General features: G+C 42.7%; 1 protein-coding gene across 2 annotated transcripts in view; it reads left to right on the top strand.

The window, feature by feature from the left end:
* Positions 1-24,246, top strand: part of LOC110525071 (protein mono-ADP-ribosyltransferase PARP8) — a 122,519-nt gene extending 98,273 nt beyond the window's left edge. The window contains exons 14-27 of one of the 2 annotated variants that reach the window (XM_036979215.1): positions 1,450-1,503; positions 1,626-1,721; positions 2,090-2,182; positions 2,273-2,398; positions 4,362-4,427; positions 5,405-5,490; positions 7,230-7,278; positions 8,649-8,761; positions 9,520-9,592; positions 11,629-11,698; positions 16,671-16,744; positions 16,852-16,921; positions 20,577-20,661; positions 22,999-24,246. In XM_036979215.1, the coding sequence (XP_036835110.1) occupies positions 1,450-1,503; positions 1,626-1,721; positions 2,090-2,182; positions 2,273-2,398; positions 4,362-4,427; positions 5,405-5,490; positions 7,230-7,278; positions 8,649-8,761; positions 9,520-9,592; positions 11,629-11,698; positions 16,671-16,744; positions 16,852-16,921; positions 20,577-20,661; positions 22,999-23,101 (1,158 nt within the window). In that variant the 3' untranslated portion in view covers positions 23,102-24,246. The remainder of the gene's footprint in view (positions 1-1,449; positions 1,504-1,625; positions 1,722-2,089; positions 2,183-2,272; positions 2,399-4,361; positions 4,428-5,404; positions 5,491-7,229; positions 7,279-8,648; positions 8,762-9,519; positions 9,593-11,628; positions 11,699-16,670; positions 16,745-16,851; positions 16,922-20,576; positions 20,662-22,998) is intronic. The other variant, XM_036979216.1, reaches the window with a different exon arrangement.
* Positions 24,247-24,565: the final 319 nt, after the last annotated feature.

Below are 24,565 nucleotides of genomic sequence, written 5' to 3' on the forward strand. Positions count from 1 at the left end.
CAGGCATGTAAAATAATAGAGTAATTGTAATAGAAATAAAGGTGTTTAACTCATATCTGTCATAGCTGCTTATTTATATTTATTTCACCTTTATTTAACCAGGTAGGCTAGTTGAGAACACCTTTATTTAACCAGGTAGGCCAGTTGAGAACAAGTTCTCATTTGCAACTGCGACCTGGCTAAGATAAAGCAAAGCAGAGTGACACATAAAACAACACAGAGTTACACATGGAATAAACAAAACATACAGTCAATAATACAGTAGAACAAAAGAAAACAAAAAGTCTATATACAGTGAGTGCAAATGAGGTAAGTTAAGGAAATAAATAGGCCATGGTGGCAAAGTAATTACAATATAGCAATTAAACACTGGAATGGTAGTTCGGCAGAAGATGAATGTGCAGGTAGAGATACTGGGGTGCAAAGGAGCAAGATAAATAAATAAATACAGTATGGGGATGAGGTAGTTGGATGGGCTGTTTACAGATGGGCTATGTACAGGTGCAGTGATCTGTGAGCTGCTCTGACAGCTGGTGCTTAAAGCTAGTGAGGGAGATGTGAGTCTCCAGCTTCAGAGATTTTTACAGTTCGTTCCAGTCATTGGAAGCAGAGAACTGTAAGGAAAGACGACCAAAGGAGAAATTGGCTTTGGGGTGACCAGTGAGATATACCTGCTGGAGCGCGTGCTACGAGTGGGTGCTGCTATGGTGACCAGTGAGCTGAGATAAGGCGGGGCTTTACCTAGCAGAGACTTGTAGCTAACCTGTAGCCAGTGGGTTTGGCGACGAGTATGAAGTGAGGGCCAACCAACGAGAGTGTACAGGTCGCAGTGGTGGGTAGTGTATGGGGCTTTGGTGACAAAACGGATGGCACTGTGATAGACTGCATCCAGTTTGTTGAGTAGAGTGTTGGAGGCTATTTTATAGATGACATCACCGAAGTTCAGGATCGGTAGGATGGTCAGTTTTACGAGGGTATGTTTGGCAGCATGAGTGAAGGATGCTTTGTTGCGAAATAGGAAACCAATTCTAGATGTAATTTTGGATTGGAGATGCTTAATGTGAGTCTGGAATGAGAGTTTACAGTCTAACCAGACACCGAGGTATTTGTAGTTGTCCATGTATTCTAAGTCAGAGCCGTCCAGAGTAGTGATGCTGGACGGGCGAGCAGGTACGGGCAGTGATCGGTTGAATAGCATGCATTTAGTTTTACTTGCATTTCAGAGCAGTTGGAGGCTATGGAAGGAGAGTTGTATGGCATTGAAGCTCATCTGGAGGTTAGTTAACACTGTGTCCAAAGAAGGGCCAGAAGTATACAGAAGCAGCAAGAGCAACATCATTGATGTATACAGAGAAGAGAGTCGGACCGAGAATTTAACCCTGTGGCACCCCCATAGAGACTGCCAGAGGTCCGGACATCATTACTAAACAGCCCTCTTTTCCTCTATAGCCAAACAATGGGGCCAAGTCCATTCCGATAAGAGACAGAGGCTTCCTTGTCCAGGTAAACACTGCCACCTTATAGAAACCTTACAGGTAAACTTTACTTTAGCCAACCCCATTATAAGGTGTTCTCAACAGGAGGTTTGATCCACTATGATGTGTTGTGCTGTGTTGTCTCTTCAGACCATGGAATATGCTGAGCAGAGAACTCCGGTCCTGAATGAGTTCTGTGTGGTGTGTGACGAACCACATGTGTTCCAGAACGGACCCATGCTCCGAGTGAGTACACACCCGCGCTCGTGCACACACACACACACATACATACATACATGCACACATGCCAGACGCATGCACTGCACGCACGAACGGTATGCCTAGGGCTAAACAGTCTACGGTACGTAGACCTAGACGAACCGTCCAGTAGACTGTTTTGGCCCTAGACGAACCGTCCAGTAGACTGTTTTGGCCCTAGACGTACCAGACAGTAGACTGTTTTGGCCCTAGATGTACCAGACAGTAGACTGTTTTGGCCCTAGACGAACCGTCCAGTAGACTGTTTTGGCCCTAGACGTACCAGACAGTAGACTGTTTTGGCCCTAGACGTCCTGATGAGCTGATCCCGTCTATGTGGTATGTTCACCCCACAGCCCACGGTGTGTGAGCGAGAACTGTGTGTGTTTGCCTTTCAAACACTGGGGGTGATGAACGAGGCAGCCGACGAGATCGCCACCGGAGCTCAGGTACATCACACACAGACACACACAGACACACACACACACACACACACACACACAGACACAGACAGTTTAACCAGTCCTCCTGTTTCCTAGGTGGTGGACCTGTTGGTGTCCATGTGTAGGTCTGCTCTAGAGTCTCCCAGGAAAGTGGTCATCTTTGAGCCATATCCCTCCGTGGTGGATCCGTGTGACTCCCAGGCACTGGCCTTCAACCCCCGGGTATGGTGTACTAACCCTGAACCTACTAACAGCCTTAGGCCTTCAACCCCCGGGTATGGTTTATTAACCCTGAACCTACTAACAGCCTTAGACCTTCAACCCCCGGGTATGGTTTATTAACCCTGAACCTACTAACAGCCTTAGACCTTCAACCCCCAGGTATGGTTTATTAACCCTGAACCTACTAACAGCCTTAGGCCTTCAACCCCCAGGTATGGTGTACTAACCCTGAACCTACTAACAGCCTTAGCCCTTCAACCCCTGGGTATGGTTTATTAACCCTGAACCTACTAACAGCCTTAGACCTTCAACCCCCAGGTATGGTGTACTAACCCTGAACCTACTAACAGCCTTAGGCCTTCAACCCCCAGGTATGGTTTACTAACCCTGAACCTACTAACAGCCTTAGACCTTCAACCCCCAGGTATGGTTTACTTACCCTGAACCTACTAACAGCCTTAGACCTTCAACCCCCAGGTATGGTTTATTAACCCTGAACCTACTAACAGCCTTAGGCCTTCAACCCCCAGGTATGGTTTATTAACCCTGAACCTACTAACAGCCTTAGGCCTTCAACCCCCAGGTATGGTTTATTAACCCTGAACCTACTAACAGCCTTAGGCCTTCAACCCCCAGGTATGGTTTATTAACCCTGAACCTACTAACAGCCTTAGGCCTTCAACCCCCAGGTATGGTTTACTAACCCTGAACCTACTAACAGCCTTAGGCCTTCAACCCCCAGGTATGGTTTATTAACCCTGAACCTACTAACAGCCTTAGACCTTCAACCCCCAGGTATGGTGTACTAACCCTGAACCTACTAACAGCCTTAGGCCTTCAACCCCCAGGTATGGTTTATTAACCCTGAACCTACTAACAGCCTTAGGCCTTCAACCCCCAGGTATGGTGTACTAACCCTGAACCTACTAACAGCCTTAGACCTCCAACCCCCAGGTATGGTGTACTAACCCTGAACCTACTAACAGCCTTAGACCTTCAACCCCCAGGTATGGTGTACTAACCCTGAACCTACTAACAGCCTTAGACCTTCAACCCCCAGGTATGGTTTATTAACCCTGAACCTACTAACAGCCTTAGGCCTTCAACCCCCAGGTATGGTTTACTAACCCTGAACCTACTAACAGCCTTAGGCCTTCAACCCCCAGGTATGGTTTATTAACCCTGAACCTACTAACAGCCTTAGACCTTCAACCCCCAGGTATGGTGTACTAACCCTGAACCTACTAACAGCCTTAGGCCTTCAACCCCCAGGTATGGTTTATTAACCCTGAACCTACTAACAGCCTTAGGCCTTCAACCCCCAGGTATGGTTTATTAACCCTGAACCTACTAACAGCCTTAGACCTTCAACCCCCAGGTATGGTGTACTAACCCTGAACCTACTAACAGCCTTAGGCCTTCAACCCCCAGGTATGGTTTATTAACCCTGAACCTACTAACAGCCTTAGGCCTTCAACCCCCAGGTATGGTTTATTAACCCTGAACCTACTAACAGCCTTAGACCTTCAACCCCCAGGTATGGTTTACTAACCCTGAACCTACTAACAGCCTTAGGCCTTCAACCCCCGGGTATGGTTTACTAACCCTGAACCTACTAACTGCCTTAGGCCTTCAACCCCCAGGTATGGTTTATTAACCCTGAACCTACTAACAGCCTTAGGCCTTCAACCCCCGGGTATGGTTTACTAACCCTGAACCTACTAACAGCCTTAGGCCTTCAACCCCCAGGTATGGTTTACTAACCCTGAACCTACTAACTGCCTTAGGCCTTGTTGTTTTCGTTGATTCCTGCTGAATTGAACGGTCCTTTTTAAAGTGGTGCAGTACTGCCTATGATGCATCACCCTGCTGTCTGGTAGGCTGTAGACGAGAAGGTGGTGTGTTTTATTGGATTGACTGCAGTGATGATGATGATGATGATGATGATTGTGGTTCATTTCAGAAAAAGGATTATGACCGAGTGATGAGAGCCCTTGACAGCCTTACCTCTATCAGAGAAATGTCCCAGGTAACTAACCCTAACCCTTGACCCTTCCATCTATCAGAGAAATGTCCCAGGTAACTAAACCTAACCCTTGACCCTTGACCCTTACCTCTATCAGAGAAATGTCCCAGGTAACTAACCCTAACCCTTGACCCTTACCTCTATCAGAAAAATGTCCCAGGTAACTAACCCTAACCCTTGACCCTTACCTCTATCAGAGAAATGTCCCAGGTAACTAAACCTAACCCTTGAGCCTTGACCCTTCCATCTATCAGAGAAATGTCCCAGGTAACTAACCCTAACTTGTGACCCTTACCTCTATCAGAGAAATGTCCCAGGTAACTAACCCTAACCCTTGACCCTTACCTCTATCAGAGAAATGTCCCAGGTAACTAAACCTAACCCTTGACCCTTCCATCTATCAAAGAAATGTCCCAGGTAACTAACCCTAACCCTTGACCCTTACCTCTATCAGAGAAATGTCCCAGGTAACTAACCCTAACCCTTGACCCTTACCTCTATCAGAGAAATGTCCCAGGTAACTAACCCTAACCCTTGACCCTTACCTCTATCAGAGAAATGTCCCAGGTAACTGTATGGAGACTTCACATTTACTGTACAGGGCAATGCCACCTTACGGCATGGCTTCATCTTATATAGCATTATAGAACCTTTTGGCAATGTCAACTTATAATGTTATTGTACAATGTTCAACATCTACAACACACACGCATACATGCACGCACACACACGCACACACACACACACACATGCAGACACACACACACACACACACACGCATACACACACACGCATACACACACACACGCATACACACACACGCATACACACACACGCACGCATACACACACACGCACGCATACACACACACACACACACACACACACACAGATAATTCACCCAGGCTCTCATCCCCTTCCATGCCTCCTGTGTAGCTGTGTGTTCTGAAGCCAGCAGAGTTAAATAACCCTAGTTAGAAGAGTATTGTTTCTCTACAGGCACCTTACCTTGAGGTCAAGAGGCAGATGGACAAGCATGATCCTTTAGCTCACCCCTTACTGCAATGGTAAGAGACCCCTTACTGCCATGGTAAGAGACCCCTTACTGCCATGGTAAGAAACCCCTTACTGCCATGGTAAGAAACCCCTTACTGCCATGGTAAGAGACCCCTTACTGCCATGGTAAGAGACCCCTTACTGCAATGGTAAGAGACCCCTTACTGCAATGGTAAGAGACCCCTTACTGTAATGGTAAGAGACCCCTTACTGCAATGGTAAGAAACCCCTTACTGCAATGGTAAGAAGCCCCTTACTGCAATGATAAGAACCCCCTTACTGCAATGATAAGAAGCCCCTTACTGCAATGATAAGAACCCCCTTACTGCAATGATAAGAAGCCCCTTACTGCAATGATAAGAATCACCTTACTGCAATGGTAAGAATCCCCTTACTGTAATGGTAAGAAATCCCTTACTGCAATGGTAAGAGACCCCTTACTGTAATGGTAAGAAAGCCCTTACTGCAATGGTAAGAAGCCCCTTACTGCAATGATAAGAAGCCCCTTACTGCAATGATAAGAATCACCTTACTGCAATGGTAAGAATCCCCTTACTGCAATGATAAGAATCCACTTACTGCAATGGTAAGGACGGTGAGTCTCACGTCCATCCAACCCCATCCTGACTTACCATTTTCTACCATTGTTCTTATATTTTGTACCATTATCTACCATTGTTCTTATATTTTCTACCATTGTGCCCATTGTTCTTATATTTTCTACCATTGTGCCCATTGTCCTTATATTTTCTACCATTGTGCCCATTGTCCTTATATTTTCTACCATTGTGTACCATTGTTCTTATATTTTCTACCATTGTGCCCATTGTTCTTATATTTTCTACCATTGTGTACCATTGTTCTTATATTTTCTACCATTGTGTACCATTGTTCTTATATTTTCTACCATTGTGTACCATTGTTCTTATATTTTCTACCATTGTGTACCATTGTTCTTATATTTTCTACCATTGTGTACCATTGAGACATTACCATTCCAGGCCTTACTGCAGAGCAGTCAGAAACACTGGCTGTCATATTGAATGTACACAGACAAACATCATGTGGACGGATACATTTATACCAGAAATACTTTAACAAATGAGGAGATGGGAATATCGACGGTCAGTGAATGGAGGAATGTATTATTCCCTGACCAGAAGACTGTGGACCAATTGCATTCACGTTGTCATGCTGCGTCACGCGGCTGCTAAGCTAATTGCCACGCAATCAGCTTCTAAAAGTCAGGGTATGAGCCCAGAATGCACCACGCGGCCCAGAATGCACCACTTGGCCCAGAATGCACAGAATGCACCACGCGGCCCAGAATGCGCCACGCGGCCCAGAATGCGCCACGCGGCCCAGAATGCGCCACGCGGCCCAGAATGCACCACGCGGCCCAGAATGCACCACTTGGCACAGAATGCACCACGCGGCCCAGAATGCGCCACGCGGCCCAGAATGCGCCACGCGGCCCAGAATGCACCACGCGGCCCAGAATGCACCACGCGGCCCAGAATGCACCACGCGGCCCATTGACAATGTAGGGCCATGTACTCAATGGGTGTTAATACGAATCCAATGGAGTTTCCCGATCTCATCATTTCTTAAAATATTTCTGATTTCACCACCCACAGAAACTGTATGATTTGACACTTACAGAGATATACAACAACAGTCACTTTGCTGGAAGTGTTATATTACAAAGTGTTAAGACTATAAACATTTTTCTTATTCTCCCCCCCTTCAGGGTAATATCCAGTAACAGGTCACACATCGTCAAACTTCCAGTTACCAGAGTGAGTTTTATATTCCCTTCAATACACCTTTATGTAACCTCCTCAGGTGCAATTAAGAGTATTTTAAATGAAATTGAAATTGCGTCGTTTGTCCTTAATTAAGAGAAGATGAGAGAAATACTAGAACTGAACATCGGTTTGATACCACATTGTTCATTTTACTGGCATTCACCATCAAATGGTCTTAATGACTGAATAATTAACTCCATATAAAAGGTGTTTCAGTAGAGGGTTGAACAGGACGTTATGTAGATTTGTTTTAAACAATCCCTGGTGATGATGGTTATTAAGTCTGGCCTAGACATGATGTAGTATCTATATATTTATGGTTATTAAGTCTGGCCTAGACATGATGTAGTATCTATATATTTATGGTTATTAAGTCTAGCTTAACATGATGTAGTATCTATATATTTATGGTTATTAAGTCTAGCTTAACATGATGTAGTATCTCTACATTTATGGTGATTAAGTCTGGCCTAGACATGATGTAGTATCTATATATTTATGGTGATTAAGTCTGGCTTAACATGATGTAGTATCTCTACATTTATGGTGATTAAGTCTGGCCTAGACATGATGTAGTATCTATATATTTATGGTTATTAAGTCTAGCTTAACATGATGTAGTATCTCTACATTTATGGTTATTAAGTCTGGCCTAGACATGATGTAGTATCTATATATTAATGGTAATTAAGTCTAGCTTAACATGATGTAGTATCTCTACATTTATGGTGATTAAGTCTAGCTTAACATGATGTAGTATCTATATATTAATGGTAATTAAGTCTAGCTTAACATGATGTAGTATCTATATCTTTATGGGGATTAAGTCTGGCCTAGACATGATGTAGTATCTATATATTAATGGTAATTAAGTCTAGCTTAACATGATGTAGTATCTCTACATTTATGGTGATTAAGTCTAGCTTAACATGATGTAGTATCTATATATTTATGGTTATTAAGTCTAGCTTAACATGATGTAGTATCTATATCTTTATGGTGATTAAGTCTGGCCTAGACATGATGTAGTATCTATATATTAATGGTAATTAAGTCTAGCTTAACATGATGTAGTATCTCTACATTTATGGTGATTAAGTCTAGCTTAACATGATGTAGTATCTATATATTTATGGTTATTAAGTCTGGCTTAACATGATGTAGTATCTCTACATTTATGGTGATTAAGTCTAGCTTAACATGATGTAGTATCTATATATTTATGGTGATTAAGTCTAGCTTAACATGATGTAGTATCTATATCTTTATGGGGATTAAGTCTGGCCTAGACATGATGTAGTATCTATATATTTATGGTTATTAAGTGTTGTTGTCTCCTGTCTCTCGTGTCACGACTGCAGCAGTTGAAGTTCATGCACACCCCGCACCAGTTCCTTCTACTCAACAGTCCTCCTGCCAAAGAGTCCAACTTCCGAGCTGCCAAAAACCTCTTCGGGAGTACCTTCGCTTTCCAGTAGGAACGTTTTTCTTACATCTACCAGTAGCTAGCTACACACTCTTGTGCTCTTATACTGACAACTGTTTTGTTTTCAGAATATGTTTTCAGGATATGTTTTCAGGACATGTTTCAAGACATGTTTTCAGAATATGTTTTCAGGACATGTTTTCAGGATATGTTTTCAGGATATGTTTTCAGGACATGTTTCAAGACATGTTTTCAGAATATGTTTTCAGGACATGTTTTCAGGATATGTTTTCAGGATATGTTTTCAGAATATGTTTTCAGGATATGTTTTCAGGATATGTTTTCAGGATATGTTTTCAGGATATGTTTACAGAATATGTTTTCAGAATATGTTTTCAGGATATGTTTTCAGGACATGTTTTCAGGATATGTTTTCAGGATATGTTTTCAGGACATGTTTTCAGGATATGTTTTCAGGATATGTTTTCAGGATATGTTTTCAGAATATGTTTTCAGAATATGTTTTCAGGACATGTTTTCAGGACATGTTTTCAGGATATGTTTTCAGGATATGTTTTCAGGATATGTTTTCAGGATATGTTTTCAGGATATGTTTTCAGGATATGTTTTCAGGAGTGACTTTGCTCTTTTTAGTGGAAGAACACTTTACATAAAGTGTATGTATAATGCAGTTATAATGCAGTTATAATGCAGTTATAATGCAGTTATAATGCAGTTATAATGCTATGGAGGATTAGAGCGACACCTTTATAATATATTTTAATATATTTTAATTCTCTCCTCAGTGGTTCTCACATAGAGAATTGGCACTCCATTTTGAGAAACGGTTTGGTGGTTGCATCCAACACAAGACTTCAGGTAAACAACAACAACAACAACATCCGAGGAGGTATACAACGTGTTTATCAACCCCTTAAAGGCACAAACTGTGATTTGAAATGCCTGACCCCTGAGACTAGTTTGTTTGGTATGCTGTGGGGTGGGGGCTGAGGAAATGTAACCCATAACTTATCAACCTAACACCTCTTTGCTTGCAAATCCACAGTTACCATACATATTTAATACACAGTACATTGCATATCGCATGATAAAGTGGAACTGACAGCGTTTTTTTTAACTACTTTGCAGATATGAAACAAACAGACAATCATAATAATATCAGTGAAAAATATCAAATCCCCAGTTTGTGCTACGAAAAACAACTTTATAAAAAGGCTTTAAAATAGTTTCTGTGCGACTCGACGTTCCCACGACGAAGAGAAAAGCATTGTTGTCAGAATAGATGGATGCAGTTCAACGCATGATTCATATAATTCACCAAGACATTTCTTGTTAATCCCCCCAAAATATTGCTTTCAGGTTGTAAATAACTGTTGGTAACATTGTTTGCTTCCTGCAGCCATTTCGGGATGCACTATTTCAGTTTCAATCACTCAATATTTTTGGATAAAAAAACGAACAAATGTAACTAAGGCTGGGAATGTTACAATACCATCAAACTAGCAAGTGCAATGATCACAAGTCAGTCATAAGGTGGTTAATAGACTAGCTTATCTATTTATGAATCTATTTATTTAGCAACCTAGAAACACGGAGTCGAACGTTAACTAACTAACTAGCTGCTGGGAGGATGTCATGGCATTGGATAAGTGGGTGAGTGGCCGACGGTCGTCGTCGTCGTCGTCGCCCCCCCACCCATATCGTTTTTCGGTGGCAACAATTAGAGATCCAGGTGTCATTTGATTAGCTAGCGAGAAGTGTTAATCACTTTGCTAGCTAGCAATGCTGAACTTGAACGACTTTTTCCACAGTTAGAACATATCTTAGATGTCAATCAAATGTATTTGGCATCGATCAAATGGGCGGGCAGGCAAGTTCCCATTCAGCAGTCAAAACGTGGGTTGAGACAGGCGTGCATTGGCAGGCAAGCTGCAGAAGAGCGAGCAGGCCCCATCGTTTATCAGTGCAATTTTGACAGCCAACTAGCTGGACAGGTTTGAGAGGGTTTATCTAGTGTTCCCTCATTAGAGTTTAGTTCATCTCGCTCTGGCTAGCATTAGTTGTTTATCTTGTTGTTGTTGTGCGTAGGCAACTGAGGGAGAGAAAGCCTACCTGTTTTAATGGTTGTTTGATCAATAGGACTGTAAAGTTCCCAAATATAAGAGGACTCCCGTGGTATTTACATATTTACAGTTTTTTTGGGCTTTTGGTGAATTTGTTGTAATGATCTCAAGTCACGTTGTTGTTACTTCCTGTAAACACACAGTCCAGTTCAAAGTGAATGATGGCAGGCCCTACTGCCTGTAAACACACAGTCCAGTTCAAAGTGAATGATGACAGGCCCTACTGCCTGTAAACACACAGTCCAGTTCATAGTGAATGATGACAGGCCCTACTGCCTGTAAACACACAGTCCAGTTCATAGTGAATGATGACAGGCCCTACTGCCTGTAAACACACAGTCCAGTTCATAGTGAATGATGGCAGGCCAGTGTAGAAAATGGCTTATTTGCATAAAGGCCTGCTGTAGCTCTGATTGGCTATGGCGCAGCAGTCTGTGTCTGGTCCCGGACAAGACTGACATGTTTTTTATTGGGTTTGATTTCCTGTAGTGTCTATTAATTGTCCAAACGCAAGGCCGCTTTCCCATTCTATATTGCTATAGAATTCTCACAAATGCAATACTCTATGTCATTCCCAAAACATTCTATGATTGTATGAAAATCACCATATTTAAGTCCTCGCTTCTCAGAAAAAAAAAAAAAAAAGGCATCATATTGTTCCTGGGTGTATTTTTTGAATAGATTTTAATCAGATTTGTTGTTGCTAAGACGCTGTCAGTTCCACTTTCAAGGCCTCTAATATTTTGGTATTTTGTATCTCTCTGTCTGCAGCTCCATGGCGCCATCTATGGGAGTGGAATCTATCTCAGCCCAATGTCAAGCATATCCTTTGGTTACTCAGGTATCTTAAGTCTCGGATGGAGCAACAGCATTAGGTCAGGGGTTAATGACCCATTCTCTTGGTAACTTTGAGAAGGGACAACAAATGGTTGTTTTTGATTAATTACCGTTCTGTCTCTTTAAAATGTAATGGTTGTTTTGGATGAATTACCGTGCTGTCTATTTCAATTAAATGTATTTATAAAGCCCTTCTTACATCAGCTGATGTCACAAAGTGCTGTACAGAAACCCAGCCTAAAACCCCAAACAGCAAGCAATGCAGGTGTAGAAGCACGGTGGCTAGGAAAAACTCCCTAGAAAGGCCAAAACCTAGGAAGAAACCTAGAGAGGTACCAGGCTATGAGAGGTGGCCAGGTCAGGGTTCCATAGTCGCAGGCAGAACAGTTGAAACTGGAGCAGCAGCACGACCATGTGGACTGGGGACAGCAAGCAGTCATCAGGCCAGGTATTCCTGAGGCATGGTCCTAGGACTCAGGTCCTCCGACAGAGAGAAAGAAATAGAGAAAGAGAGAATTAGAGAGAGCATACTTAAATTCACACAGGACACCAGATAGGACAGGAGAAATACTCCAGATATAACAGACTGACCCGAGCCCCCCAACACATAAACTACTGCAGCATAAATACTGGATGCTGAGACAGGAGGGGTCAGGAGACACTGTGGCCCCATCCGATGATACCCCCGGACAGGGCCAAACATGCAGGATATAACCCCACCCACTCTGCAAAAGCACAGCCCCCACACCACTAGAGGGATATCCTCAAACCACCAACTTATTACCCTGAGACAAGGCCGAGTATAGTCCACGAAGATCTCCCCCATGGCACAAACCTGAGGGGGCGCCAACCCGGACAGGAAGATCACGTTAGTGACTCAACTCACTCAAGTGACACACCCCTCCTAGGGACGGCATGGAAGAGCACCAGTAAGCCAGTGACTCAGCCCCTGTAATAGGGTTAGAGGCTGAGAATTCCAGTGGAGAAAGTGGTAACGGCCAGGCAGAGACAGCAAGGGCTGTTCGTCTCTCCAGTGCCTTGTCGGGCACATTTGTTTCCCTGGGCCAGACTACACTCAATCATTGGGCATACTGAAGAGATGAGTCTTCAATAAAGACTAAAAGGTCGAGACCGAGTTTGCGTCGCTCACATGGATAGGCAAACCATTCCATAAAAATGGAGCTCTATAGGAGAAAGCCCTGCCTCCAGCTGTTTGTTTAGAAATTCTAGGGACAGTAAGGAGGACGGCATCTTGTGACCGTAGCGTATGTGTAGGCATGTACGGCAGGACCAAATCGGAGAGATAGGTAGGAGCAAGCCCATGTAATGCTTTGTAGGTTAGCAGTAAAACCTTGAAATCAGCCCTTGCTTTAACAGGAATCCAGTGTAGAGAGGCTAGCACTGGAGTAATATGATCAAATTTGGGGGTTTTAGTCAAGATTCTAGCAGCCGTGTTTAGCACTAACTGAAGTTTATTCAGTGCTTTATCCGAGTAGCCGGAAAGCAGAGCATTGCAGTAGTCTAACCTAGAAGTGACAAAAGCATGGATTAGTTTTTCAGCATCATTTTTGGACAAAGCGTTTCTGATTTTTGCATTGTTACGTAGATGGAAAATAGCTGTCCTTGAAACATTCATGATATGTTCATCAAAAGAGAGATCAGCGTCCAGAGTAACGCAAATTCAAGTTATATTAAACACAAATCTACGTTTATTTTTCACATGCAGAGGATACAAAAAGTGTAAACAGTGCAGTGAAATTGTTGCATATTTGCATAGTAGCAATTTCAAAAATAGAAAGTGTCAAAATTAAATTAAATTAAAACAAGAACCAAAAAAATGTCAATACCAGTAGATAAAGAATATACAGTATGTACAAGAACAATATGAATACCCATATCAGTGATACCGGTGATAGATACGCATACAATCAGGGGTAAAGTGGCTGAGTAGCAAGATGGCTGAGTAGCAAGATAAATAGTAGCAGCAACGTATGGCAACGTGTGTTAGGAGAGAGTCAAATTATATAGCCCTTCGTACATCAGCTGATATCTCAAAGTGCTGTACAGAAACCCAGCCTAAAACCCCAAACAGCAAGCAATGCAGGTGTAGAAACATGGTGGCTAGGAAAATCTCCCTAGAAAGGCCAAAACCTAGGAAGAAACCTAGAGAGGAACCAGGCTATGAGGGGTTGCCAGTCCTCTTCTGGCTGTGCCGGGTGGAGATTATAACAGAACATGGCCAAGATGTTCAAATGTTCATAAATGACCAGCATGGTCAAATAATAATAATCACAGGCAGAACAGTTGAAACTGGAGCAGCAGCACGGCCAGGTGGACTGGGGACTGTCATCATACCAGGTAGTCCTGAGGCATGGTCCTAGGGCTCAGGTCCTCCGAGAGAGAGAGAAAGAAAGAGAGAAAGAGAGAATTAGAGAGAGCATTCTTAAATTCACACAGGACACCGGATAGGACATGGGAAGTACTCCAGATATAACAAACTGACCCTAGCCCCCGACACATAAACTACTGCAGCATAAATACTGGAGGCTGAGACAGGAGGGGTCAGGAGACACTGTGGCCCCATCCGATGACACTCCCGGACAGGGCCAAACAGAAAGGATATAACCCCGCCCACTTTGACAAAGCACAGCCCCCACACCACTAGACGGATATCTTCAACCACCAACTTACCATCCTGAGACAAGGCCGAGTATAGCCCACAAAGATCTCCGCCACGGCACAACCCAAGTGGGGGTGCCAACCCAGACAGGAAGATCACATCAGTTACTCAACCCACTCAAGTGATGCACCACTCCAAGTTACAGCATGGAAGAGCACCAGTAAGCCCGTGACTCAGCCTCTGTAATAGGGTTAGAGGCAGAGAATCCCAGTGGAGAGAGGGGAACCAGCCAGGCAGAGACAGCAAGGGCGGTTCGTTGCTCCAGTGCCTTTCCGTTCACTTTCACACTCCTGGGCCAGACTACACTCAATCATAGGACCTACTGAAGAGATGAGTCTTCAGTAAAGACTTAAAGGTTGAGACCGAGTCTGCGTCTCTCACATGGGTAGGCAGACCATTCCATAAAAATGGAGCTCTATAGGAGAAAGACCTGCCTCCAGCTGTTGGCTTAGATATTCTAGGGACAATTAGGAGGCCTGTGTCTTGTGACCGTAGCGTACGTGTAGGTATGTACAGCAGGACCAAATCTGAAAGATAAAGGCCCTTGCCTTTACAGGAAGCCAGTGTAGGGAAGCACTGAGGTAAAATGATCAAATTCTTTGGTTCTAGTCAGGACTCTAGCAGCCGTATTTAGCACTAACTGAAGTTTATTTAGTGCTTTATCCAGGTAGCCGGAAAGTAGAGTATTACAGTAGTCTAACCTAGAAGTAACAAAAGCATGGATACATTTTTCTGCATCATTTTTGGACAGAACATTTCAGATTTTTGCAATGTTACGTAAATGGAAAAAAGCTGTCCTTGAAATAGTCTTGATATGTTCGTCAAATGAGAGTTCAGGGTCCAGAGTAACGTCGAGGTCCTTCACAGTTGTATTTGAGACGACTGTACAACCATCAAGATTAATTGTCAGATCCAACAGAAGATCTCTTTGTTTCTTGGGACCTAGAACTAGCATCTCTGTTTTGTCCGAGTTTAAAAGTAAAACATTTTCCGCCATCCCCTTCCTTATGTCTGAAACACATGCTTCCAGGGAGGGCAATTTTGGGGGCTTCACCATGTTTCATCGAAATGCACAGCTGTGTATCGTCTGCATAGTAGTGAAAGTTAACATTATGTTTCCAAATGACATCCCCAACAGGTAAAATATATAATGAAAACAATAGTGGTCCTAAAACAGAACCTTGAAGTACACCGAAATTTAGGAGGGCCAAGCACAGGAAGCAGCTCTTTCAGCAGTTTAGTTGCAATAGGGTCCAGTATGCAGCTTGAAGGTTTAGAAGCCATGGCTATTTTCATGAATGTGTCAATAGATATAGGATCAAGGAATCTTTGGGTTGTCCGAGAATTTATAGCATGGCTTTTGATGATCCTTGGTTGGGGTCTGACCAGATTATTTTGTTGCGATTGCAAACGTAATAAGACGGTGGTCCGATAGTCCAGGATTATGAGGAAAACATTAAGATCCACAACATTTATTCCATGGGACAACACTAGGTCCAGAGTATGACTGTGGCAGTGAGTAGGTCCGGAGTCATGTTGTACAAAACCCACTGAGTCGATGATGGCTTTTGGAGTGGGTCTATGGACTTTTCCATGTGAATATTGAAGTCACCAAAAATGTGAATGTTATCTGCCATGTCTACAAGGTCAGATAGGAATTCATGGAACTCAGTGAGGAACGATGTAGCTATAAAAAGTGATTGAGTAGGCTGCATAGATTTCATGACTAGAAGCTCAAAACATGAAAACACAGTCATTTTCTTGGGGTCAAAATTTAAATTTGCTATTGTAAATGTTAGCAACACCTCTGTCTTTGCAGGAGGCGCTGGGGATATGGTTACTAGTGTAACCAGGAGGAGAGGCCTCATTTAACACAGTCATTTAATGTTTCAGTAAGGCCAATCACATCAAGATTATGATCAGTGATTAGTTAATTGACTATAAGTGAGGGATCGAACAATAATTAGCCCTATTTTGAGATGTGAGATATCAAAATCCCTATCAATAATGAGGTCTGCTGCCTGCACCCATTGTGGAGGTAGAGGAGTTAGAGCCCTGTTTTAGATGAATTACCATTCTGTCTATTTTAAAATGTAAAGTTTGTTATGGATGAATTGCCGTTCTATTTAAAATGTCATATTTATTGTAGATGAATTACCGTTCTGTCTATTTTTAAATGCAATAGTTGTTTTGGAGGAATTATCATTCCGTCTATTTAAAATGTAATCATTGTTTAAATAGACAAAATATTTCATGCTCATGATCATTTCTAACATTGATCTTTCTCTCCATTCAGGGATGAACAAAAAGCAACAGAAGGTTGCTTCAAAGGACCAAACTGCGACAAACAAGACCAACTTACATTTGCAGGTTAGCATGAGGACATTTACACTTTTGCAAGGTGTTGATGAAACAGGGGTAAAATGGAATATTCTGGGAAAAATTTACATTTTTATTCACACTGTGTCCTTTTGCAGTCAACAAAGAAAGGACAGCAGCCCCAGTTTTTGCAAAGTCGGAACCTAAAGTGCATAGCCTTATGTGAAGGTATGTATGTGCTCTGGGCTGGGGTCGTCACCAACTTCTATACTCCTATGAGAATGGCGCCAGAGAAGATGGCTGCCGTTTTAAAGGGCTCCTAATCAATTGTGCTATTTCGTTTTGTTTTTTTCGCATTGTTTGTAACTTATTTTTGTACATAATGTGTCTGTCACCATATCTTATCACCGAAAAGAGCTTCTGGATATTAGAACAGCGATTACACAACTCAAACTTTTTTCTCGGACACGAATGACTTACTGCTGACACTGCACCAGGCCCAAATCCCTGTCACACGCATTAAGAACAGATGCCGATACAGGGGACGCAGATACGGGTGCCTTGTGAGAATATCGTCGGTGAGTGGGTAACCCACCTCTACCATCTATCCTATTGGCCAACGTGCAATCATTGGAGAATAAACTGTCTGAGCTCCGTTCAAGACTATCCTACCAACGGGACATTAAAAACTATAATATCTTGTGTTTCACTGAGTCGTGGCTGATTGGCAACAAGGATAATATTCAGTTGGCTGGGTTTACGCTGCATCGGCAAGATAGAACAGCTGCCTCCGGTAAGATAAGGGGTGGTGGTCTGTGTCTATTTGTAAATAACAGCTGGTGCACCAAATGTTATATTAAGGAAGTCTCTCTGTTTTGCTTGGCTGAGGTAGATTATCACATGATAAGCTGTAGACCACACAATTTACCAAGAGAGTTGTAGCTGTCTATTTACCACCACAAACCGATGCTGGAACTAAGACCTCACTCAACCAGCTCTATAAGGCCATAAGCAAACAAGAAAATGCTCATCCAGAAGGGGCACTCTGAGTGGCCAGGAACTTTAATGCAGGCAAACTTAAATCAGTTTTATCTCATTTCTACCAGCATGTCACATGTGCAACCAGTGGAAAAAAACTCTAGAGCACCTTTACTCCACACACAGAGACGTGTACAAAGCTCTCCCTCGCCCTCCATTTGGGAAATCTGACCATAATTCTATCCTCCTGATTCTTGCTTACAAGCAAAAACTAAAGCAGGAAGTACCAGTGACTCGCCTAATACAAAAGTAGTCAGATGATGCAGATGCTATGCTACAGGACTGTTTTTGCTAGCACAGACTGGAAAATGTTCCGGGATTTCATCCGATGGCATTGAGTAGTATACCACATCAGTCATTGGTTTCATCAATAAATGCATCGATGATGTCGTCCCCACAATGACCATACGTACATACCCCAACCAGAAGCCATGGATTACAGGCAACATCGGCACCGAGCTAAAGGCTAGAGATGCCGCTTTCATTGAATGGGACTCTAACCCTGACGCTTATAAGAAATCCCGCTATGCCCTCCGACGAACCATCAAACAGGCAAAGCGATAGTACAGGACGAAGATTACAGACTACCAAGGGAAGCCCATCCACGAGCTGCCCAGTGACACGAGCCTACCAGACCAGCTAAATTACTTCTATGTGTGCGTCGAGGCAAGCTACACTGAAGCATGAATGAGAGTACCAGCTGTTCTGGACGACTGTGTATCACGCTCTCCGTAACCAATGTGAGTATGACCTTTAAACAGGTCAACATTAAAGGGCCAGACGGATTACCAGGATGTGTACTCTGAGCATGCACTGACCAACTGGCAAGTGTCTTCACTGACATTTTCAACCTCTCCCTGACCCAGTCTGTAACACCTACATGTTTCAAGCAGACCACCATAGTCCTTGTGCTCAAGAACACTAAGGTAACCTGCCTAAATTACTACCGACCTGTAGCACTCATGTCTGTAGTCATGAAGTGCTTTGAAAGGCTGGTGGTCATGGCTCACATCAACACCATCATACCAGAAATCCTAGACCCACTTCAATTTGCATACCGCCCCAACCGATCCACAGATGACGCAATCTCTATTGCACTCCACACTGCCCTTTCCCACCTGGACAGAAGGAACACCTACGTGAGAATGCTATTCATTGGCTACAGATCAGCGTTCAACATCGTAATGCCCTCAAAGCTCATCAATAAGCTAAGGACTCTGGGACTAAACACCTTCCTCTGTATCTGGATCCTGGACTTCCTGATGGGCCGGTAAGGGTAGGTTACAACACATCTGCCACGTTGATCCTCAACACGGGGGCCCCTCAGGGGTGCGTGCTTAGTTCCCTTCTGTACTCCCTGTTCACCCATGACTGAGTGGCACGACTCCAACACCATCAATAAGTTTGCTGATGACGCAATGGTGGTAGGCCTGATCAAGACAACGATGAGACAGCCTATCGGGAGAAGGTCAGAGACCTGGCAGTGTGTTGCCAGGACAACAACCTCTCCCTCAACAAGACAAAGGATATGATCTTGGACTACAGGAAAAGGAGGGCTTCAAGTTCCTTGGTGTCCACATCCCAAACAAACTGACATTGTCCAACCACGCCAAGACAGTTTTGAAGAGGACACAACAACACCTATTCCCTCTCAGGAGACTGAAAAGATTTGGGTCCTCAGATCCTCAAAAAGTTATACAGCTGCACCATCGAGAGCATCCTGACTGGTTGCATCACCGCCTGGTATGGCACCTGCTCTGCCTCCGACCGCAAGGCATTACAGAGGGTAGTGCAAACGGCTCAGTACATCACTGGGGCCAAGCTTCCTGCCATCCAGGACCTCTATAACAGGCGGTGTCAGAGGAAGGCCCTAAAAATTGCCAAAGACTCCAGCCACTGTAGTCATAGACTGTTCTCTCTGTTACCGCACGGCAAGTGGTACCGGAGCGCCAGGTCTAGGCCCAAAAGGCGTCTTAAAAGGCGTCTTAACAGCTTCTAAGACTGCTGAACAGCTAATCAAATGGCTACCCGGACTATTTGCATTGTCCGTCCCCCCCCCCCCCCCCATTTTGTGCTGCTGCTACTCACTATTTATTATCTATGCATACTTACCGCTACCTCCATGTACATATTACCTCGCTTACCTTGACTAACCTGTACCCCCACACATTGACTCGGTACCCGTACCCCCTGTATATAGCCTCATTATTGTTATTTTATTGTTGCTCTTTTATAAAAAAAATGTTAACTTTGGTTTATTTAGTAAATATTTTTCTTAAAACTGCTTGTAAAGTAAGCGTTTCACATGTGACAAATGCAATTTGATTTGATTTGACAAAGTCATAAATCACACATATTTCTTAAATGGATCTTCTTAAAATTTTATTTAAAACTAAACCTATCCTTAACCACACTACTAATCTTTACGCTTAACTCTAACCTGAAAGGAAGATCAAAAAGCGATGGGTGCCAATTTTGACTTTTGACTGACTGTGGAATCTGACTTTGTGGAATCTGACTTTGTGGCTGTGGAATCTGACTTTGTTGCTGTGGAATCTGACTTTGTGGCTGTGAAATTCTGACTTTGTGGCTGTGGAATCCGACTTTGTGGCTGTGGAATCCGACTTTGTGGCTGTGGAATCTGACTTTGTGGCTGTGGAATCTGACTTTGTGGCTGTGGAATCTGACTTTGTGGCTGTGGAATCTGATTTTGTGGCTGTGGAAGCTAGTGGAAACCCTGGGCTGAAGCAACCACAGAACAACAATGGAGATGTATTAACTGATGACATATATATGAACTAAATGTTAATATATGTGTTTATGTCTGTGTCTGTGTCTCTTCCAGTCATCACGTCCCCTGACCTGCACAAACATGGAGACATCTGGGTCGTCCCAAACACCGACCACGTCTGTACACGTTTCTTCTTCGTGTAAGTTGAACTGCTTTGCTTTATCTTGGCCAGGTCGCAATTGTAAATGAGAACTTGTTCTCAACTTGCATACCTGGTTAAATAAAGGTGAATAAATAAATAAGTATACAACCACATCTCTACACACTTCTTCTTCGTGTAAGTATACGACCACATCTGTACACACTTCTTCTTCGTGTAAGTATACGACCACATCTCTACACACTTCTTCTTCGTGTAAGTATACGACCACATCTGTACACACTTCTTCTTCGTGTAAGTATACTACCACATCTGTACACACTTCTTCTTTGTGTAAGTATACGACCACATCTCTACACACTTCTTCTTCGTGTAAGTATACGACCACATCTCTACACACTTCTTCTTCGTGTAAGTATACGACCACATCTGTACACACTTCTTCTTCGTGTAAGTATACAACCACATCTCTACACACTTCTTCTTCGTGTAAGTATACGACCACATCTCTACACACTTCTTCTTCGTGTAAGTATACTACCACATCTCTACACACTTCTTCTTCGTGTAAGTATACTACCACATCTCTACACACTTCTTCTTCGTGTAAGTATACGACCACATCTGTACACACTTCTTCTTCGTGTAAGTATACGACCACATCTCTACACACTTCTTCTTCATGTAAGTATACGACCACATCTGTACACACTTCTTCTTCGTGTAAGTATACGACCACATCTCTACACACTTCTTCTTCGTGTAAGTATACGACCACATCTGTACACACTTCTTCTTCGTCTAAGTATACGACCACATCTGTACACACTTCTTCTTCGTGTAAGTATACGACCACATCTGTACACACTTCTTCTTCGTGTAAGTATACGGCCACATCTCTACACACTTCTTCTTCGTGTAAGTATACGACCACATCTCTACACACTTCTTCTTCATGTAAGTATACGACCACATCTGTACACACTTCTTCTTCGTCTAAGTATACGACCACATCTGTACACACTTCTTCTTCGTGTAAGTATACGACCACATCTGTACACACTTCTTCTTCATGTAAGTATACGACCACATCTGTACACACTTCTTCTTCGTGTAAGTATACGACCACATCTCTACACACTTCTTCTTCGTGTAAGTATACGACCACATCTCTACACACTTCTTCTTCATGTAAGTATACGACCACATCTGTACACACTTCTTCTTCGTGTAAGTATACGACCACATCTCTACACACTTCTTCTTCGTGTAAGTATACGACCACATCTCTACACACTTCTTCTTCGTGTAAGTATACGGCCACAGCTGTACACACTTCTTCCTACGTGTAAGTATACTACCACATCTGTACACACTTCTTCTTCGTGTAAGTATACGACCACATCTCTACACACTTCTTCTTCGTGTAAGTATACGACCACATCTCTAGACACATCTTCTTCGTGTAAGTATACGACCACATCTGTACACACTTCTTCTTCGTGTAAGTATACAACCACATCTCTACACACTTCTTCTTCGTGTAAGTATACGACCACATCTGTACACACTTCTTCCTACGTGTAAGTATACTACCACATCTGTACACACTTCTTCTTCGTGTAAGTATACGACCACATCTCTACACACTTCTTCTTCGTGTAAGTATACGACCACATCTCTAGACACATCTTCTTCGTGTAAGTATACGACCACATCTGTACACACTTCTTCTTCGTGTAAGTATACAACCACATCTCTACACACTTCTTCTTCGTGTAAGTATACGACCACATCTCTACACACTTCTTCTTCGTGTAAGTATACGACCACATCTGTACACACTTCTTCTTCGTGTAAGTATACGACCACATCTGTACACACTTCTACTTCGTGTAAGTATACGACCACATCTCTACACACTTCTTCTTCGTGTAAGTATACGACCACATCTCTACACACTTCTTCTTCGTGTAAGTATACGACCACATCTCTACACACTTCTTCCTACGTGTAAGTATACGACCACATCTCTACACACTTCTTCTTCGTGTAAGTCTACGACCACATCTCTACACACTTCTTCTTCGTGTAAGTATACGACCACGGCTGTACACACTTCTTCTTCGTGTAAGTAGTAAAAACACGACCGTGTTCATACAGACAGTGGTGTTAAATTCATCAAAGCAGACTTTCTATATTTCCTTTCGACAAACCCAAAGAGAGGTTTACATCTCAATAATATATCTGATATTACAAGTGAACATTTCAACTTTATCTCAGTTGAATAGCTGGAGTGCCAACTGTGAATATCTTCTGATCACAGGGTTAGTAGTTCCCGAGGAGTGATATTATTGTGTGTTTCTTCTGATCCAGCTATGAAGATGGTCAGGTGGGAGACACAAGCATAAACACACAAGACGCTGGCATCCATCGAGAGATCCTACGAGTCATCGGCAATCAGACTGCCACGGGGTGAACCTCGCTGAAATGGAAATGTCCTTCCCGTAATTCTGCTGCCGCCACCTCCCGGCTCAAAGCTGCATTTTTTTGAGCTGCTGAAGCCCGTAGTAACAAGTGTGTTTCCGACCAATGTAGAGAACACATCAACAACTTAGCAAAAGTTTGAAATCTTCAAGGAAACCTTGATGAAATCAACAACACATATTTACAACTGAAACACAGCAAAACTCTTTCGGGAAGAACACATTTTGCTAAGTTTATAAATACTATGAAGAATCCTGTTTTTCTGAAGACACGGTATGTCTCTGTTTGACTGATTGGGACGACTTCATTTTTTTTTTTTATAGAGAACATTTAAAAACGGTAAAACTCTTTGGTGAATATTTTGAGACTTCTTGCTCGTAGATGTGGGACCTTTTCAGCAAAAATAACGATTATGTTCCCTTCCTGTCTAGCAAAAAGGTCCCATCTATCTGACCTTATTTACTGTAAAAGAGTTGTATCTTTTCAAAATACAATGTACTTTATGTATACTGAAGGTGTTAATATGCACTTCATGTTTCTTAATGTCATACATTTGTTCTAACAACTGAGTCATAATCTGATAAACTAAAAAGCCCCCCCCCCCCCACACTTGATTTAAAAAAAAAATTAAACAAAAGAATAGTTGTGATTTCCGGTGGTGTGATATGTCGATTACCATTCCGTGTCGACTGAGGGACAACAGCAATATGTTGAGTGGAATAGACACATTTAGGCCCAGGATTCTATCAGGCCTGCAGGGAGTTCTGGGTGTACTAGATCTGTCTTTCTCATTGAAAGCCACTCTAAGAAGTGGTAGATTGGTTCTGTGTGTGTTATTTCTATGCTTCCCGTTCTTAAATTACATTTTAGCGTCTTTTACTTTCGGTTTTGTACACCAGGTGGAAACAGCTGAAAATACAATATTTTTGGTTATTGAAAATATATTTTACAATATATTATCTACACTATACTTACTATGTTTTGTTACATAAACGGAAATTAAGCAAACTATTAGAAATTTAGCAACTAGGAAATGACAGAGCAATTTTCTGCACAGTGTACCGTTAAAGGGAATTTACCATTGAGCCGACATCTGCCGTGTTTACTTAGAAGGCCATCTCCTCGACCGTGGTAACATTGCCTTTAAATGGTGCATCGCCCAAAAGGGCCGATTTGGATTGAAGTGTGTAAGAGCTTTCAATGAGACGTCATCAAACATGAGCAGAAACGATTTGGATTGAAGTGTGTAAGAGCTTTCAATGAGATGTCATCAAACATGAGCAGAAACGATTTGGATTGAAGTGTGTAAGAGCTTTCAATGAGACGTCATCAAACATGAGCAGAAACTATTTGGATTGAAGTGTGTAAGAGCTTTCAATGAGACGTCATCAAACATGAGCAGAAACGTATGCTGTGTTAATTTAGGAAGTAGATCCGTTTCTTTCACATATCATAC

The sequence above is a fragment of the Oncorhynchus mykiss genome, chromosome 6 (assembly GCF_013265735.2).
Source record: "Oncorhynchus mykiss isolate Arlee chromosome 6, USDA_OmykA_1.1, whole genome shotgun sequence".
NCBI classification, from domain to species: Eukaryota; Metazoa; Chordata; class Actinopteri; order Salmoniformes; family Salmonidae; genus Oncorhynchus; species Oncorhynchus mykiss.